Below are 13,869 nucleotides of genomic sequence, written 5' to 3' on the forward strand. Positions count from 1 at the left end.
AAATTGACGTAAAATGTTAATGTGTTTCGTGAGTGCGGAAGTCAGAGGCCTTATCCTTTCCTTACCCTTCCAAGTCCAATTTTGTATCCCCCTTATCAATCCTTTTCATCCTATCCTACTAATATTATAAATGCGAAAGTTTGTAAGGATGTGTGTGTGTTTGTTGCTCTTTCACGCAAAAACTAGTGAACCGATTGCAATGAAATTTGGTACACAGACAGCTGGACAACTAGAATAACATAAAGGCAACTTTTTATCCCGATATTCCTACTGGATATGGACTAACGCGGGTGAAACCTCGGAGCGCAGCTAGTATCCTATCTTGTCTTTAAAAGTCGGTAATCAGAGGCGTAAGGCCTCTACCCATAACCAAACGCCTTTGCGAAAGTTGGTGGGCGGTGTGAGCGCTTACCATAAGTCGACCCACCAACTCCTTTGCCACATAAAAAAATGTAAGCGGAAAAACACAAAACGCAAAACAGAGAAAAATCTACAAAAATACAAATCCTTCCTGGCGAAAATTATGTAGATAGCGTTTGTAAAAATGTGTTTTGTTTTATCGGAATGTACGTGAGTCATATCATACTTTGTGTTATTTTCAGTGATCAATGTGAGAAGAATTTCAGTGGGTTTTTGTTTGGCGATTATCAAGTGAAACTTGTTTTTTGCTGCGTTATTGCATAATGGGATCTTAGACATTTGTAGCAATGACGTATTGAAAGAATTGGACAAGTAATATGCGAACAATATTGTAATTTAAAACGGCAAGAACCGTTTATTAGTTTTCTCTTTTACTCTTACACATGAAACAGATTACATCTCGCTCGCTCGCTCGCCAGTCGGGCAATTACCTGAATTTCGTGTTATCAGCCTGGAGCGTGTACAACCTATGTGTAACTTAAAAGACATCTTAGATTTCAGTCAATGTTGGAATTTACTGTTGTGTATTGATATTATAAAATGTTTTAGAAATTAAATTTTTAACGGTTTTTTAACGCGATCTATACGTTATATTTACTTTTAAATGTAAATGTAAAATGAAAAGTTCGACGACATGTAACATTTGCGAAGTAAATAAGTTTCCGTGTTTAATTAAATGCTTCAATATTTGCGGTTTGACCTTTGAATCGTTGTTGGTTAAAGATTGAAATAGAACCTTAGACTTATGTGAGGGAATGATAATGTACACAATAAAATAATACAGACGAACACATAACCTCCTTTTCGATTTTAGAAGTCGGTTAATAAAACAGTGTTTGTCTTCGTTATGTAAAAATCCCCACTTAATAGTATAAAATATAAATGGAAAAGTAACTCCATGTATCTATCTTCTTATCGACTAAATACCGCAGAACCGATTTGAATGAAATTTGTCCAGAGATAGCTTAAGACCTGATACAGGACAAAGGATTATGCTTATCCCGGAAATCCCATGGGAACGGTAGAAATATGCGGAGAGGACCTCGGACGGTTGTACTTTTTTGATTACGCTTGATTATAAGCTAATATGGCGATACATGTTATATCAATGTCGGATTTTAGAATATTCGACGGTGTTGGAGATATGGGTTTGTAAAAATAGTGAAAAGATTCGCGTAGGAGTCTTAAAACGATTGTTATTTATCTTGTAAGTTTTTTGTTTTTAAAACGAATCGCAAACTGCGCAATACAAATTACTTTATACGTGCAATAAAACATTAGTGAAACAAATTTATGATTCAATATTTAAATGTTTTAGTTTTAGTTTTAGCTTATTTTTTATCGGCTTAGCCCGTTTAAACAATGGAAGTTCCCACACTAAAAAAATAGCCTATGTCACTCTCTAGCTAGGATGCTATCTCAATAAAATCGCTTCGTAGCGTACGTTGAAAGAAATAACAAACAAATATACTTTCGCTTTTATGAAATTTATGGTGATTTTTGGTCGGGAATCATCTAATTTAACTACGTATATTAAATGTAATGGGAACAAACGTGTATAATGCGATACTTAAAATCCGAACCACGTGTTCGTGATTTGGATATAATTCAAAGATTACAATCGTTGTTATTCTTACGTGACGGTCAGTTGAGGAAGTTGTATTTATGCGTAGTGTATTGCTATTGTATATACTCAGCAGCGGTGGCTCAGTGGTGAGTAAGTCGGGGGTTCGACACCAGGCGAGCGTGTAGGCAATAAATCAATTCGTCATTTTCTCTGCGCCTTACCACTGACTGTCACTGTAAAGGAAAACATCGTGAGGACATCGACATGTCCAATAATTAAAAGCTCGACGACCTTTGACATCTGCCAACCTGGATTGTCTGGATTGTCTTGGACTATCGTGGTTGATCCACGCCTAGACCCTCACAGGAGGCCCGTGTCCCTTGTCCCTACAGTGAGCGAATTATGCGTTAAATTTAAAGCAAATGTTACGTGGGTTTATTATCTATTGAAATTTCGACAGATTCACAAACATACGGACATACGTAATTGCGAGGTGTTAAATATCTCTCCAATGCATACCTTTTATGTAGCGCATAAGAGAATAAGATCATCCAGTAACTGTGTTTGCCCTTCAGCATATCCATATAATCGTCGGAATACATTAAATTAAAATATGCAATTAAAAAATCATTAACTTATGCTTTTGGGATCGAGTATTATGTAGGTATAAGGCACTTACAAAAACTGCGACGCAGTCAGTCATGCAAATCTTCGACCATTAACACGTCCTCATATCACGTGTGTTGAACTAACATGTCAATGCATGATAATACAAGACATGCGTATTAAAATTACATGTACAAATTATGAATTTGAAAACTCATACGATGATCGAATATCTATATTGAAATAGTTTTGTATTTTCTCGTGTTTGATTTTACGCGAGTATTACGCATTTAGAAATTAAAGGCTTAAACGCGATTTAGTCATAATATAATGAATAAATCGCGTTTAAAATCCGTTTAAAAGTCTTTAATTTCTGAAAGTTTTGTATCATTAGTTTTTACCGCTGTCTTTTCAGAATGTTATAATTCCCTATAACGTTAATTTAAAAACTAGGTTTTATATCTATTTATTTTCTTTCAACGAGAATCAGCTGATAGCTTACAAAATTCCAGTCCGTCTATAAAGTTAGAGAAAACAGAGAAGCAAAACAGTTAAAAACTCGTACGTATATTATAATTAAAATTAATTGTCAATTAAGCAATGACAGGCGTTTAAATTTAATTTTTAGTTTTATAGCATTGAAATGCTTTATAAATGAGAAATTTTGAAAGAATAGAAAAAATTTGATCACGAGGCAGGATTCGAACCTGCGTATCTTGCCTAACCGTTGCTACGGTTAGGCAAGATACGCAGGTTCGAATCCTGCCTCGTGATCAAATTTTTTCTATTCTTTCAAAATTTCTCAGGCGTTTAAATTGTTCAGTTAAATGAGACGTCGAGAGTTTTTTTGCCTAATTATCAAGTGATTGTTGATTTAAGTGAACAACTTGGTTATATATGTAGTTTCTATGTGGGATATATGTAGTTTCTATCTCGCTCCGCCACGAATTGGTCCAGCTCGTGCCGGGGAAGTACCACACCCCCAAAGAAAGCCGGCGTGAAATTGTAGAACGCTGTGTTTCATACGGTGATTCGAGGACTGCTTCCTTTTCCTCACCCTTCTCAGTCCATACCTTCTTTCCAGTTGTCAATCCTTTCCTTATCCTTTTCCCCTTTAAAATTTTTGGTCGATGAAATACTATTGTCCACGGTTTCGCTCCGTGGTCAGAGAAAAATAGTAATTGTCGTACATTTTAATATAGCGCCATCTATCGGAAGCCTACGCAATCGACAGACTAGTCTATTGAAGATTAATTAGTCTTTTTGTCAAAAACAATAATACATAAAATTCGGTAGATAAATATAAGAGCTAATTCATTAAGTATCAGGTTTGATGCTTGTTTTTTTGTATATTCAACACATATATCAAACCTAATAGTTTTTATGATTTTAAGTACTAACTTTTTGTACGTCTCGTGTCGACTTCGACGCGTTTCCTCGAAAAAGAAAATGATAAAATATCGGTATATTAAATAGGTAGGTAGTTTTGAAGCAGCATACAGTTGTGGTTGTGTAAATAAAAATATCGAAGTATCTTTACTATTTATGTGAAGTTGAAGAGTTTGTGTTTGAACGATCTCATCTCAAGACCCGCATAAATTTGTTGTTAATTGGGTGACGAGCACACTTCGGCACCAATTGGGCCAGCTCGATCAACGGAAGATACCCCCATGTTTAATGTAATGATCATGGTCTGTGCTGATTGCTTACCATCAGATCATCTTATTTTCATATATTATGTGAAAGTGTGTTGTATGTTTATATATCGTTATCGTCGCAACGAAAGATTTTATGATATGACTTTAGTATCGGTGATAATTAAATGGCTACTTTTTACAGCGGTCAAACATCAACAGAAAGTTGCATCAAAATGTTAAAGACTCGAGGAAACTTAGTGGTTATTTAAAATTCATGCATTTGACAATTTGCAAGGGGAGGGGAGATGTTGTGAATGGTATGAATAATAAAAATATATATACAACAAACTAATTGTCAGAATTAGACTAAAATTAAATGGAACCATATAGAGAACACACGGGAGACACCAACTTTCAAATGAAAAAAGAATCGACGAAATTGGTTCACCCATTAAGATGTTATGCGGTAACAAACACGAAACGAAGTCGGTTAAAAAGAAGCACGGAAAATTCGAAAATATTAAGTACGACACCGTCTGGCGGGTCAGCTAATTATAATATATGGTCTGATTTTTGACGCAATGATCTATCTAGCCTAGTCTAAGGCAGTATATAATCATAGTATGTACCATGTATTATTGTTTATTGTACATAGCATCGCGTCGAAATGCAAATATGCGACATCGAGACTTGTTTGTCGTGAGTGGCGCGTGAGTGGAAATAAAAATATGTATACCAGTAGTCAGTACTCGTGTGTGTTATTGAATTATAGCACATATGTATATGTTGTAACGGCTGCATTTTATTTGTAACTTGATTTGTTTGCGTCTATGCAGCCAAAGATGTTATTGTTGACAACCTATCTGACTTCATCTTGATGTAGAAGCATATTCCACTGCAGATTTATGGGTCCCAGTTTTGGTTTAAATTTCGCTTTATATGCCTTTATACCATAACTATCTACGATCAATACTGTTTTTCGAAATTCGTTATAGAATTTTCATTCATATATTTGGTGGAGTCGAATCAATCATCTTATTGGACTAGAGGTATGATCGTTTTTCAGTTGAAAAATAAGAACATAATTAAAGGGTTTTTAGTGGTTTGTGGTATTTAAACGACCAGTTTATCACAATAGAATTTAATCTATAACGGAGCACAATACCTCTCATGGAGCCGGCCAACAAGAGGCATTAGCATAGTGACACTTATATCCCAGAATAAATAGAAAAATTTATATAAATAGGTGCGTTCAGTTTATACATTTAGAATAACGCACAAGAGTGGATTTAAGTATGTATCGTAGTCTGCTTTTTCAGAAAAGAACACATCAACATTAGCCCATATTTGTTCCTACGGTAGTGATGTGGACGACGGACGTCCTTTGAGAGTTCAAGCCACAATCCGACGCGCTGGCCAAGTGCGGATTGGCAGATGTCACATGTCGTCGAACTTTTAATTCTCGGACATGCCGGTTACCTCACGACGTTTTGCTGTTTTCTTTCACCGTATGGTGCAGTGGTTATGTGGATAAGGTGCAAACACACGATATATATGAGGATATAATGATAAGTCAATTTATTTTTGCATTCCTGTCTGGTCTCGACTTTTAGATGGTTAATATTTGCTACCTGGAATTGATGTTTATGATATACGAGTAATTAATGTTTATATTAAGGAGTAGACATAACAAATGATAAGAGGTTGTATATTATATAGCATAGTTTAAAAGAATAGCTGAGTATTTGCTACTTTCCTACTAATGTCGCGAAATTCGTACATATATGCGTGTGTGTATCAAATCATCATCATCATCATCAGCCCATCATGTTCCCAATGCTGGGACAGAGGCCTCCTATGAGGGTACAGGCCATGATCCACCACGCTGGCCAAGTATGGTTTGGCAGATGTCACATGTCGTCGAACTTTTTGATTCTTGGACATGCCGGTTTCCTCACGATGTTTTCCTTCACCGTTTTAAGCAGTGGTGATGCAACATGCGCAGATAAATTGAAAAATCAATTCATTTCCTGCACGCTCGCCCCGGTCTCGAACCCCGACTTATCGATTTTGAAGTCCGAGGTTCTCAACACTGAGCCACCACTGCTTTCTTCAGTATTAGAAAAAAAACGTTATTAATTTATTTGCATGTAATGAATTATTAAAAAAGGAACATGCGCTCTCTTTCTACACTAAACTAGACCATATCAAACTCACTTCACTGCTTTCAAACATTCCGGTTTATAAACGCAGATGTATTTTCAGCATAGAAACAATAAATGTATTCAAATGAACGATACGAACAAGCGGTAAAGACACAATCGCCGCTGCCACTGACCCCGATTACGCGTTTATACTGAATATTAATGGGTTTCCGAAAATTTCACGCCCGTTTAACCTCGAACCTGAAGCCGTTATTGTTTTCTTTGACATTGTTTTGTCAGCGCTGATATTTATATTTTTTATGATATACTAGATGCGCCCCGCGGTTTCACCCGCGTAATCCTGTAGGAAAATCGGGGTAACAAGTTGCCTATGTGTTATTCCAGTTGTCCAGCTATCTACGTACCAAATGTCATTGCAATCGGTTCATTAGTTTTTGCGTGAAAGAGCAACAAACACACACACACATCCTTACAAACTTTCGCATTTATAATATTAGTAGGACGCGCGCAACCAAGCTGGGTGGGTCGCCTGATGGTAAGCGTCCGTCTCCGCCCATGAAAATATGCAGAGATAGGGTTGCTGGAAATGCTTTGCGCGCTTGTTAAGGGTACGAGATATGGAGAGGATTGAGGACGTTTAGAGTGGAAAGGGTGAGGAAAAGGATACGGGCATGTCGCACCTCCAGCCATCATGCGTAACACGGCGACATTAATTTAATCCGGCCCACACGTTACAATTTTATTTTTTATTTTAATTGGTATTTGTTCTTATTGGTGATATTCTATAGTCATTCAATTTAAAGTCACAAAGTTGTATACATGTATCGGAAATTACAAAATAAACATTATTCGTTTAGCCATATTCGTATCATTGTGAGACGTGTAACAGATAGGTGGTAATAATTCGTATCTGCCCAAATTATATTCTTTAAACTCTTATATAAATAAGGCTATTTATTTCTTTGAGTAAATTCCGCCTTAGCGCTTATAAAACGGCTTGTGAATATGACAATAATGCTGTCAAACTGGTCCAAATCTATATACCTACGTATTTAACTACCAATTAAATATCAACCAGTCAAAAATACTGTAAATTATCCAATAATAATTTTAGCAAAATTCTTGGTATGATATGAATATTATGAGCAATTAAATGCACCGCAATAAAAGCGAGAGGTAAACTTTTATATTTAATAACCGAAAGATTTGTATTTAACTAGCTTATCTCCCGCGTCTTTGTCCGCGTAGATAAAAGACAATTCCGGTGGTTTGCCCGTATAGTAGTACCTGTTCCCGTATGCTTTCTATGTCAAAGCGATGATGTGTTCTTTCTCGAAAGTTAAATTGTCGTTATGGCTAATTTCATTCATATCGGTTGAGCCGTTTAAGCGTGAAGAAGAGGTAGGCAGACAGATTTTCTTTCACATTTATGATATTGAATTAATACGGATTATCGTGCATTTTGACTAACCTATCTTTGCTGAAAATACAATACGATTATTGCCATTTAACAAAATCACGGAATACGTTTTGATTTTATTTTATTCATATTATGATAATTGTTGCTATTGTTTTTTGTATGAAAATATTTTTGCGAATTTTTTTCCTTAAATTGTGGTAATTGCGATTCGGTTAAATAATTTATATTGTGTTGAAAAATACTCGAAAATTCTGCGCTGTGTTGCCACCCGTTATTATCTTAATTGCTTTGCGCATTAACTGTTACGGGTGGGTTTCGGTTTTAGTTTTTTTCTTTTGTCGTTTACATTAAAAACACTGTATTTTCTGCATTGATTTCTTGTTGCTTCCTTGGTAGAGTTTGACGTTTTATAATAGGGGTGTGAGGGCTTTTGGATTCGATTCTCAGTGGAGCCACACGAAGACGTATGAAAAGTCGCGTTTATTAGTTAGGTTAAAAACTTTTATAGCATAAATAAGTAGTATAAATAAGTATTTGGCAAATGAGAAGTCACGTTTAGTGGGGCACAATAAGCTCAGCTATTATGAGTTAGGTTAAAAACTTGTATATAATTAGCTAATGGGTATACGTAATGAAATGAAATGAAAAGAAATGAAAAAAAAAATTTGTACATCATAAAAACTACAATGATAAGTGACAATAGGTAACTTAAAATGTACAGAGGGCGGTCTTATCAGTGAAAGCGATCTCTCCCCGACAACCCGGAAGAGAGGATTAAAATTAAGGTGGTGGTGCAATACAATAGTTAATTGAAAAATTTGATGTTATGTTTCTAATAATAAGGACTATAGGTACTTGTCATGATTTACATATATATGCTGCGGCAAATAGTGATTGTATTATGTAGGCCCGTTTCCTTTTCCTCACCCGTCCCAGTCCATTCCTTCTTTCCAGTCGTTAATCCTTTCCTTTTCCCTTATCCCATAAAAGCGGGTAGCGCATTCGCAGAGGCACTACCTTTGCGAATGTTCATGGACGCTAGTGATTGCTTACCATCAGGCGAACCACCAGCTCAGTTGTCCGCTATGACATAAAAAAAAACATGTTGTAGATAACAAATATAGCAATCGTAAAATGATATCGTTTTAGAGTACATATATCGCTGAAGATTTTATTTGAACGCCCTAATCTCAGGAGCTACTGGTCCGAATTGAAAGATTCATTCACATATAGCTGGAATAGGTATAGATAGGGTATCTACAAGGTATGAGTTTAATCTTGGTTTTTATCAAAATTACATCTTAAAACATACTATTGTAGCTATGAATAAAAATATTGTTACATAGTCTTTATATTTACATAAGAAGACGGAAATAGGAAATTATAAGAATTATTAAAGTGCGATATCTGATGACGTAAATAAATATTCACGTCGAAGTTTTAACTCGGCTGTCCAAATAAGGAGTGATCAGTGAATTGTTTTCATGGTATAAACAATTTATTTATACTCCGATAACATATATCTCAAACTTACCCGACCTGAGCTGAGCTGAGTATTGTCGAACGTTGTGTCTCGTATTTTGGAACAGTTACGGTTAAAGACATTTATTTATCTAAAGATTACATTTTAATCAATTACAGAGAAATACAATTAGTTACATCATGTTAACTCGCTTCGCGTTATAACTAACAAAAGTAACTGTTATTTTACATGGCAATGTTTATATTAATTGTCTGTATTATTAATTATCTGTATTAGGTTGAAATATGTTTTGTTCGTTCACTTGTTCGCTCGCTCTCTTGCTCTCACGCGCCTCAGTGTATAAGATTTAACTTAGATTTGCTAAAACCATTAAATTCAAAGTTGTTTGGAATCTGCGTTTCATTCATTAAAAACCAACATCAGTAACAAACAAAAATAAAAACAAATTGAGGGTAGTTTCTACTTCTAAATAAAAAGTAACCCAGCAACGTTCTAAAGACGGATTTTTTCTAAGACTTGTAGCCTAGCTAAAGATGAGTTATTCAAATTTTAAATGACTAACTTTTATTTGTACTCTTTTTTTTTAAATAACAGTTTACAGTTTCCTTGTTTATTATCGGAATAACATTTCGTTGTAGTGGATTACCGGTTGTGTATGTTGCAATTTCTCATTGTTATTACGATGTCGATTAATTAAAAAACGTACAGATATATAACATTGTTTGATATAAATAGTAGTTTCTCTTTGATAAATAAACGAAATAGAATTGATTTTACTTGAGTATCCAATATACAATCTGATTAAAACGATTTCGTATAAGCACAATAATCATTGCGTATCTTTATTTTGTCATGTTAAATGAAACCAGCGAAATCAACTTTTAAAGAGAAACAATTCAAACCGTATTTTGCGAATATTCGTTTCTAACGAGATTCTCTTTTCCAGATGGGAGCTGGTGCGAATGGACCAGGTGGTAGACGCGCTCTGGAGTTAATACTGAGCGGCGGTCTGAAGTCGCTGGCTCGCACCAACAAGCCGGTGCGGCGGGCTGCCAGCAGGGACTCGGTGCTGTCGCAGCCACAGCCTCTGCTTGAAGGTATTTGTCCCCTTTGGGTGGAGAAGTGGGTAAAGTGGTTGATATGTATTGTAGTTGATGATGATTAGTGGTCTCAAGCCGCAAGCTGGTGCGACGGGCTGGAAGCAAGGAATAGGTGATGTCGCAGCCGCAGCCTCTGCTTGAAAGTATCTGTGCAGGCCTGGTGTTGAAAATTTGGGTGTTTTATCTAACGATCTAGGAATGGCGTTTATTATTGAACTTGAGACACATATGTTTTCTCTTGAAGTGTCCATGTTATAGTAACTCTAAAAGACAGTTGATGGCAGATTGTTCTAAAGTATTCAAGTTGGTTGCATGCATTTGGAAGAATTGTGTTTTTCCAGAGCTGTACGATTATATACTCTTTCTGATCGCGAGAAATGTCAGTTGAAATTTAGCAGATCAAGAATATATACTAGGTTATAGAATAGGTCTATTCTTTATTTTCTTAAGTCCACAATTCTGCTAGCGTGTTTAGCTATGCCTACATGTTATCCCAGGCCCTAATGTATTATCATATCATATTTCACCTAAATCAACTATGATGTTTTTGCTTGTCTCAGACGCTATAGCTTATACAGACGAATATTTAACCGAGATTTTGGCGTGTATTAGATCTGGTCTAAAGTCAATACCAGATATCTTAACTTTTTTCCTATAAAATTGTAAATAACTCCGAACAATTCTCATTCCAATACGTCCATTAGTTGTAAATGTCAAGTGATTTAACCATCAAACGTTAAGTTTTAAAGTGGATAATGATTCTTTAAGGTTTCCTCGTTAATACAGAGTTGTTAGAACTACTTCGTTGCGGCTCAAGGGGAATGTTCCAGTCATTTATTTGTATAGCTGTATTATATACTAGCTGTTCGCCCCGGCTTCGCCCGTGGTAGATATAAAGCCTTAATTCTCCCTCAATACTTTTATTGTAGGGCATCTAAAACTGAAAGAATTCAAAACGGACCAGTAGTTCCTGAGATTAGCACGTTCAAACAAACAAACGAACAAACTCTTCAGCTTTATAATATATAGCTGTCCAGTTGAATATCTGAATTATTGGGATCTGAGTTAAATATTTGAGTTTAAATAATATCAAACGAACTAACTAACCCTTCAGCTTTATAGGTATACTGGTTTGGATGTTTCAATAAAGATATGTTACGGAACTCTATTTTTTTCCAAAATAAAATATAGTCTATGTTACTCGTGGATAATGTAGCTTTCGAATGGTGAAAGAATTTTCAAAATCGGTCCAGTAGTTTTTGAGCCTATTCATTACAACCAAACAAACAAAGTTTTCCTCTTTATAAGATAATATAATAAATAATAAATAATAAACTCCGTGTATTAGAATATGTACTCTATCTTGAGGGGTTATTAAACTCATTTAATGATATGTTATACTATTGAGGGAATATTATAGCCGCCTTCTGGGTATCGTCAATGTTGTCAATCTTACAATGTCGCCTGTGACATGTCCAATTACTAGCTTTTGCCCATGACTTCGCACGCGTTAATTCGGAATAGTTAAATTGATGTTATTATACTCTCTCTATCTGTTAATAAAAACCCTATCGAATGCCGCTGCGTAGTTTTAAAGACTTAAGCATATATAGGGACTGAGAAAGCTACTCTGTTTTATACTACTAGTGATGTGTAATGCATCGGTCGACAGATCTGATCTTAATCAAAATCAAATATCCAGTTGTATGACTGTAATCTAAAAATAAATTAAGTAATTTTTTGTCCAAATATCACTGAAATGAAAAGAGTGATCGATTATTGCATTTGAGTGTGAAAATTAAAGTTTGGATGAGATTTGTTTGCATACATTTCAGCACATCCTTTTAGAATTTGAGTTCCGAATAAATGTTTACATTACATCTATATTCTATACCTACACTATAGTAATAACTAGTGACTCGCCCTGGCTTCGCACGAGTGCAATTATGCACGTATTATAAATATATGAATCACTCTATGTATTAAAAAAAAACAGTTCTGTAATTTTAAAAACCAAAGCATACAAACAAACAGACGTTAGAAAGTGACTTTGTTTTATACTATGTAGTGATTTATATACTTGACTTATTACATATTATAACTTTAGCTTAATTTCCCTGCGCACTACGGACCAGCGTTCCTATTAATAAAACTTGCATACTAAATAGTATACAAAAATTATCGTTTCGTGTCTTCTATCGAAACTATATATCCATATAGTTTGTTGATTCATACCTTAGACCATTAGTTTAGTTGCGTTAAATTGAAGATATGATAAAAAAACGTGTTTTTCCTTAAAAACTCTATATCTTTACCGTGTATAGGCTTATGCTATCTTCACTAGAAATATATGTTTTTCCGTATTTAACTAATAAGCTCCATAACTTCTCTCTACTATATATTAATTTAATTCTGCCATAAATTCTTATACCATCGTTAAGCTACCCTTGGCTTTCGACTTGCACTTGATGATGATGATGATTCGTTGCACAGGTCTCCGCAAATGCTCCACGGTGCTGGCGCTGACGGACCGCGAGCGTGCGCCGGAGCCGATCCGCGCGCACAACCGGCTGCGCGCGCCGTCCGTGTGCTCGAGGTGCTCGTCGCTGCTCTCGCTGGCCGGCGCTGGTGGCTCCAGGTGTGTTACTGTGTATAGACTCCATTGTAATTTGTATGTATACAACCCCTTTAGTAGGTGGAAATGTGTACTCGCATTGTAAGCTGTATATTCACCACATTTTTTATGCTATAAACGGGCAACTGAGTTGGTGGTCCGCCTGATGGTAAGCGATCAACACCGCCCATTAACATACGCAGCGGTAGTGCCTCTGCGAATGCGCTGCCCGCGATAAGAAAGTCATAGGAAAGGATTGACGACTGGAAAGAAGGAATGGAATGGGAAGGAAAAGGATACGAGCCTCCGACTCCCCCACTCATCGTACTAATATAATAAATTATTGTTATTTGGTCGTATTTTAAAGTTTAAATAAGGACCTCCCAGGGACGACGGTGACCTGTTTTCGTTGTAATGAATTATTTACATTTATCTCATGATAGACATTTTGGATTCATCGTTTGTTCTTCATTCATTCGTTTATAGACTTACTATGCTGGCATTAAAAAAACTGTTTTTTTTTTCGTAACGGTACATGCGCTGGCATTAAGGGAAAGTTGAATAAGCTCTGTCTAAAGTCTAGACTCTAAATGACTCACTAGCATAAATATGATGTATATTTTATTTAAATAAAGCAGAGAATGGCGAGGAAACCGTTTTATGCGAAATTTTGAGCGCATTTAAAGTGTAATAAAATTCAGTTCTATCTTATTACCTGGGTGTTCCGCCAGCACTTTTCACTTACAAGAAATAGGGCATTTTTGGCACGTCTCCGATATACTTCTGAAGTCCCGGTTGTGTTTTTCCAAGGCCTCATTCTGCGCTTTCCAATATTATGTAACTTCGAGAATGGACTA

General features: G+C 35.8%; 1 protein-coding gene across 1 annotated transcript in view; it reads left to right on the plus strand.

Moving 5' to 3' along the window:
* LOC119840715 overlaps positions 1-13,869 on the plus strand; it is a 113,855-nt gene that overhangs the window by 52,460 nt on the left and 47,526 nt on the right. Inside the window, exons 4-5 of the mRNA XM_038367429.1 lie at positions 10,245-10,395; positions 12,892-13,036. Of these exons, the coding sequence (XP_038223357.1) occupies positions 10,245-10,395; positions 12,892-13,036 (296 nt within the window). The remainder of the gene's footprint in view (positions 1-10,244; positions 10,396-12,891; positions 13,037-13,869) is intronic.

Source organism: Zerene cesonia, chromosome 7 (assembly GCF_012273895.1).
Source record: "Zerene cesonia ecotype Mississippi chromosome 7, Zerene_cesonia_1.1, whole genome shotgun sequence".
Taxonomy (NCBI): domain Eukaryota; kingdom Metazoa; phylum Arthropoda; class Insecta; order Lepidoptera; family Pieridae; genus Zerene; species Zerene cesonia.